This window comes from Elephas maximus, chromosome 7 (assembly GCF_024166365.1).
Source record: "Elephas maximus indicus isolate mEleMax1 chromosome 7, mEleMax1 primary haplotype, whole genome shotgun sequence".
Classification (NCBI taxonomy): Eukaryota; Metazoa; Chordata; class Mammalia; order Proboscidea; family Elephantidae; genus Elephas; species Elephas maximus.
The window spans coordinates 26958700-26965430 of record NC_064825.1 but is presented as its reverse complement, the minus strand read 5'-3'; the positions used below and the strand labels follow the sequence as shown (position 1 = coordinate 26965430).

The window sequence follows — 6731 nt, the reverse complement described above, 5'->3', positions numbered from 1 at the left end:
AAGACAAAGTGCACCAAAATTTACACAAACAGGCCGGTTTAGCTTGGGCAGTGAATAAATAAGCCAGATCACGTTTCTTGAATGACAGGCAAAATTTTGTCATCATAGCAACTCCTCCATTGTGCTTGCTGTGCTTACACAAGTCGTCAGCCTGTGTCCCAACCCCAAGCTACCTGGGAGGAGGAGCTGGGGCTTATCCATTCCTTATTTATAACTAGGTCTGAGCGACAGGGAGGGACAGGCAGGGTTGTCTCCTCTGCAGGTTGCTGCCTGAGTTACATATACAAATGCCTCGGGAGCAGCAGGCTGGCTGCATCCTTCTCACATTCCTGGGTCTGTCTGGGCTGGTTGGCACAGTTACCAGAACATACCATATTGGGATTGTGGAAGAATACTGGAATTATGTACCCCAAGGGAAGAACGTTATTACTGGGAAAAGCTTCGCCGAAGACAAGTGAGTGAATTTGGAGTCCCCACAGACTCCTGGGTTTGACTCCTTTTGACTCTGCGTGGGGAAGGTTGTATCTCATGGGTGGTCGTAATGGGTGTGAGTTGGTCTAGACCAACAGGAGGGGGTTTGCTTTTGCCTGGAGAGCCCTAGTATGGGTGGGTCTATAATTTGAGAGAAATAATTTTAGTTCCATCTATTCATTGAGGCTAGGGACCTTGTCTGTAAAGAACCATATGCACAAACAGGTATTTTGGACAACGGTTCACTTTATAAAAAGCAACTTTTCACTAGGCGCCACACTAGTAACTTACAAGGAATTCTGGACTCTTTTTTTTAACTAAAAAAAGAAACAACAAAAATGATAACATTTGGGATGAAAACTTGAGAATTGTCAAGAAGTCTTCACTGGTATAAACACACACAAAAAATGTCATAACTGGAGACAAGTATAGTATAGGCAGATATTTTTGGTCTTGTAATTTTTTTTTTTTTTTTTTTTAAAAGGGGAAGTTACAATAGATTTGGCTGGTATTTTGAGAATTTCTTTGCATTTCCTTAGAAATGGCAATTTCACTGGTGTGAGAGGCTTGTTCAAGCCCTGACTCATTCATTCTGAGGTCAATTCCTAGAATCCATGGCACAGTTGGGTGAGATTGTACTGGAGTGTTCTATGTCCCTATTTTTTTTCGTCTCCCCAGAAGATAGTCCTTGCTGTCCTCCCTCTAGGATCTGATGTCTTAAATCTTATTTGTTCCCTAGAGCTCCTTCTAAAGGAAGTCACCTCCTAGTTCCAGAAACTTTCATGCATATTTTCAACTTTATGTTTCTTAGAACACCTTTCAACATGTTTTGTCAACCTCTGATGGATGTTTGGGCGTGTGCTTCTTTTCTGATAGGCAGATCTCATTGCATTTAACATCCAAATTCCATTTCCTAAAGATGAGATTAGCTGCCAAGATTCAGGAACAGAGCAGGGTTTGCAAATAAAACTTCAAAAGCCAGGTCCCCCTGCTTTCTGGGAAAGATCAAAGATTCAGTTGGCTTGGACGCATGGTTTTCAGGTTTTCTACCAGCTCTAAGAACACAAAGTTGGCATAATCATGTGTCACTTACTAAAGAGGGATGGATGATGCTCATGCCAGCCAGACTACCAAGAAGGATTGTTGCCTAAGCTTAGTTTTATACCAGGAAATTTAATGTCCACAAGGGCTGTTCCTTTAAAAAAAAGCTCTTGAAAACCCGATAACTGGGAGCTCCTAAAAATCAAACACCTATGCTCATCTAAAGACTTCACCAAAAGAGTAAAAAGACCACCTACAGACTGGGAAAGAATTTTCAGCTATGACATCTCCGGCCAGCGCCTGATCTCTAAAATCTACATGATTCTGTCAAAACTCAACCACAAAAAGACAAACAACCCAGTCAAAAAGTGGGCAAAGGATATGAACACACATTTCACTAAAGAAGATATTCAGGCAGCCAACAGATACATGAGAAAATGCTCACGATCATTAGCCATTAGAGAAATGCAAATTAAAACTACGATGAGATTCCATCTAACACCAGCAAGGCTGGCATTAATCCAAAAAACACAAAATAATAAATGTTGGAGAGGCTGCGGAGAGATTGGAACTCTTATACACTGCTGGTGGGAATGTCAAATGGTACAACCACTTTGGAAATCTATCTGGCGTTATCTTAAACAGTTAGAAATAGAACTACCATACAACCCCGAAATCCCACTCCTGGGAATATACCCTAGAGATACAAGAGCCTTCATACAAACAGATATATGCACACCCATGTTTATTGCAGCTCTGTTTACAATTGCAAAAAGTTGGAAGCAACCAAGGTGTCCATCAACAGATGAATGGGTAAATAAATTGTGGTATATTCACACAATGAAATACTATGCATCAATAAAGAACAGTGACAAATCTGTGAAACATTTCATAACATGGAGGAACCTGGAAGGCATTATGCTGAGCGAAATTAGTCAGAGGCAAAAGGACAAATATTGTATAAGACCACTATTATAAGATCTTGAGTAATAGTAAACCTGAGAAGAACACATACGTTTGTGGTTACGAGGGGGGGAGGGAGGGAGGGTGGGAGAGGGTTTTTTATTGATTAATCAGTAGATAAGAAATGCTTTAGGTGAAGGGAAAGACAACATTCAATACATGGAAGGTCAGCTGTATTGGACTGGACCAAAAGCAAAGAAGTTTCTGGGATAAAATGAATGCTTCAAAGGTCAGCGGAGCAAGGGCGGGGGTCTGGGGAACATGGTTTGTGGGGACTTCTAAGTCAATTGGCAAAATAATTCTATTTTGAAATCATTCTGCATCCCACTTTGAAATGTGGCGTCTGGGGTCTTAAATGCGAACAAGCGGCCATCTAAGATGCATCAATTGGTCTCAACCCACCTGGAGCAAAGGAAAATGAAGAACACCAAGGTCACACGATAACTAAGAGCCCAAGAGACAGAAAGGGCCACATGAACCAGAGACCTACATCATCCTGAGACCAGAAGAACTAGTTGGTGCCCGGCCACAATCGATGACTGCCCTGACAGGGAGCACAGCAGAGGACCCCTGAGGGAGCAGGAGATCAGTGGGATACAGACCCCAAATTCTCATAAAAAGACCAAACTTAATGGTCTGACTGAGACTAGAGGAATCCTGGCGGCCATGGTCCCCAGACCTTCTATTGGCACAAGACAGGAACCAACCCCGAAGACAACTCATCAGACATGAAAGGGACTGGTCAGCGGGTGGGAGAGAGACGCTGATGAAGAGTGAGCTAATTATATCAGGTGGACGCTTGAGATTGTGTTGGCAACTCTTGTCTGGAGGGGGGATGGGAGGATAGAGAGAGAGGGAAGCCGGCAAAATTGTCACGAAAGGAGAGACTGAAAGGGCTGACTCAAGAAGGGGAGAGCAAGTGGGAGTAGGGAGTGAGATGTATGTAAACTTATATGTGACAGACTGATTGGATTTGTGAACGTTCACTTGAAGCTTAATAAAAGTTAAAAAAAAAAAAAAAAGCTCTTGACCCCTTTGAATCAGATGTTTGCCGACCATTGGTGATTGTAGTCTTTACCATGACAAATGCACATGGGATTGAAAGGCTACACTAATTGCCAGTAACGTTTCCTAAAACCAGAGCTCTGCTGCCCTTGAAGAGAGCTCAGTAGGAAATGGTTGGCATTTGCGGCTGTTGGACACAAGAATGTTCATTGAGTGTCGTGAATATAGTCTTTAAGTTAAATATAACAATGGAATGCTTTCCATATGGTTGAGTAAAAAGCACAGAAATTCTATCTTTCTTCTGAAATGCCTGTGTCTGGGTAGCTGTCTGCGAGCACTTGTTCTGACCCAGGGATTCCAGGGATTCTGGTAGCGACTTTTAATACATCACTTCTTGCCGATGTTATTATTCACATTTTACAAATGAGAAGCTGAGGCTCTGAGGTTAAGTACTTGCCAGAATTTACAAAGTAAATGGCAGAGCCGGCACCAAACTCATGTCTCTTTGCTTCCTAAGCTCATATTTCTTTTCACCATGCAACCTGTTTCTTGGAAGGGTGATCTTTTCTGTTTAATTTAGTCAAGGATTCCAGTAATAAAAGCTTTCTAGAAAGTCCCAGTACTTACTAAAGCTAGGCTTAGTCTCACTTGTCACTCCCCCTCGAGAGACTGCTAGTCAGTGACCAAACTGGTTACCTAGGTTTGTTCAAAATCCCAAAGTACCTCAGATACTAGAATGTTCCCACAGGACAGGAAGAACTTAGGGGTTCTCTACAGGTCATTTCAGCCCGAAGTTGGTGCTTTGAGGAATGTACAATAAATGTATGAAAATAGTTAAGGTGAAAAAGAGAAAGGGGAAATAGGCATGACTAAAACAATTATTTTGGCATCAGCCTTAGAGTGAGGTGGTTTAACAAATTCTGTGGTTCCATATGAGAGAACTCCTTTAGAAGCAGCTGGCATGCTACTGTGTCCTACATGGAATGCCAAAGTGCCCAGATGTTTCCTTCTGGTATGCAGTGAGGCAGAGTTTGAGCAGGGCTGACTCCTGACTCTTGAAAGGGGACCCTCGGTGAGCATGCAGTGAATATTGACTTTTATCAGCATCCATGTCAGCAAGGGACTAATGGTTGAGGCAGGGAGTGGCTCAAGGCAAGTGCCTTAAGATGGCACGGTTATGGTGGGTTGCTGACCCTTGCTTGGAGACCACAGGACACACATCACAGATAGTGATCTTGTTATATCTATGGAGTACAGCATGTATACTCTGCATTCTGCCATTTTCCCATGGGCAGGACAGGTTATCTTGGCGACAAAATCATACCCTCTTACACAGCTCCGCAGGATGAGTAGACTGCATTTCTGAGGGTGGTCTGCTGTTCAGGATATTCAGACTTAGAGACATGCCTAATATGTAGAGGCCTAAGACAACCAGCTGACTAATGTTCCACTATGAATGGAAATAGTGGAAGAGGAATCAGGAGACCTGGATTCTAGTTCTTACTTTGTCCGCAACTTGCTATGTGACCTTGAACGTGTTACATAATCTGAATATCAATTTCTTAGTCTGTGTAACAAGGGAGTTGAAATATAATTCCTAAAATTACTTAAAAAGTGGACTTCTAAGGTGTCAGAAATAATTCTTGAAACAGAATGAAAAACATCTTACCTGACTTGCCAGTTATAGGAAGATGTTTGCAACAGTGAATGAAAAGACCTAAATGATTTATAAATGTTCCATCTTAGGAACTGGAATTAGAGAACACCTGAGACTGATAGTAGAAATATGTGACAATGTTTGAAGTATTCTGTATTTCTCTTCACCCATTTGTTTTCTTCTGTCCTTCAAGAACTATCTCCAATTCCTTATTTCATGCATACATGAAGCCTTTCTCTGTAACCCTGGCTTATTCTGATATTTTCCCTTCCTACACTTCAGAGAATTTGGTGTCTCTGCCATGCACTTGGCCCCAGCATTTTCTTCTCCTTGCATTGCTGTTCTCTGCAGCTGGAGTGTAAGCTCCATGGTGGTAGAGAGAAAGGTCCAGCATATATCTAATAATCCTCTCCCCTACACGGAGCTTCTTCAGTGACAGCATCACATGGAGAACTCAGCATAGGACTGGGCGCTTGGAATCATTAGGGCAAAAACGAATGACTTTGCCAGTTCAGTTTTTTTGGTTGTTTTATCATTGAACAGGAGAATGGGCAAAAATTAGCTGAATAAGAGGGTGGGTGCCAAAGATTCAGTAATGTAAAAAAGTTTGGGAGCCAATATTAGACCATGCCAAGAGCTTAATAGATCTGATTTACAGGATGAGAAAGAAAATAAATGGTTGAAATCATATCACTGAGACTTGACTTCAATCAGATGGTACAATGTAGCTGTCCAACTTGGTACCTTTGTTTGATAAATACGGTTAGAAAATATAATTGAGACCGTAAGCACTAATATTTCCTAGAAAGTACAGGGCTTAGGAGTTATACTCTATACAGAAATATTTTCTCCAGATGAGTATTCTCATTCTCTTCCTTTTTCTCCCCCTCCTTTTCCTTCTCCTTCTTGCTGGGTTTAATGGGGACACCGAGCTCCTTTGATTTGCCGGGGGGTGGTGTCAGCATTTTGATCCATTAATGCCAGTCCTGCTCAGGCTCATAAAGAACTTAATTAAGGTGTGACTGTGCTTTGGTGGTAAAGCCTGGGCTTTAATGGAACCAGAGTGGGATTACCTTCTTTAAAGTCACAATTCTTACCGTAGACTTCATTAGACAACCAACAGACATACAGGCCTTTTCTTCCCAGTGAGATGCAGGGTTTCTCACAGGTGCTAACTCATGGGCAGAACCGCTATTGGCTGTTGGTGAGGTTAACCACTGCTCAAACCCCAAATTTGTAGGGTCTGGTAGAGGGTGTTTACCTAACCACATTACTGTTGATGGCAGAGGGTTGAGTACTCCTAGGAGCAGGTCCTAGGATGGGAATGAAGGGGAGACCCACGTGACTATCTGAAAGAAGGCTGAACTGTGAGGAAGCAGGTAGGGGGAAGTGAGGGGCTTTTGTAAGCTTTGAAATAAAGGGAAGGATATCGTCTCATCAGGGCTTGATTTAGATGGATGGTGACTTTCAAATCTCAATTTCTATCTTATCAGCATCAAAAATCATGTGTTGGGCCTGATGCCATGTGAGTCTTTTGGAGCTTCTGATATTCCCCATGTCAATTACAGATTGCCTTTGTTTTTTGGATGGCCAG

General features: G+C 42.2%; 1 protein-coding gene across 1 annotated transcript in view; it reads left to right on the top strand.

The window, feature by feature from the left end:
• The first annotated feature begins 287 nt into the window (after positions 1-287).
• Positions 288-6731, top strand: part of HEPHL1 (hephaestin like 1) — a 108070-nt gene continuing 101626 nt past the window's right edge. The window contains exon 1 of the mRNA XM_049889508.1: positions 288-454. Within this exon, the coding sequence (XP_049745465.1) occupies positions 288-454 (167 nt within the window). The remainder of the gene's footprint in view (positions 455-6731) is intronic.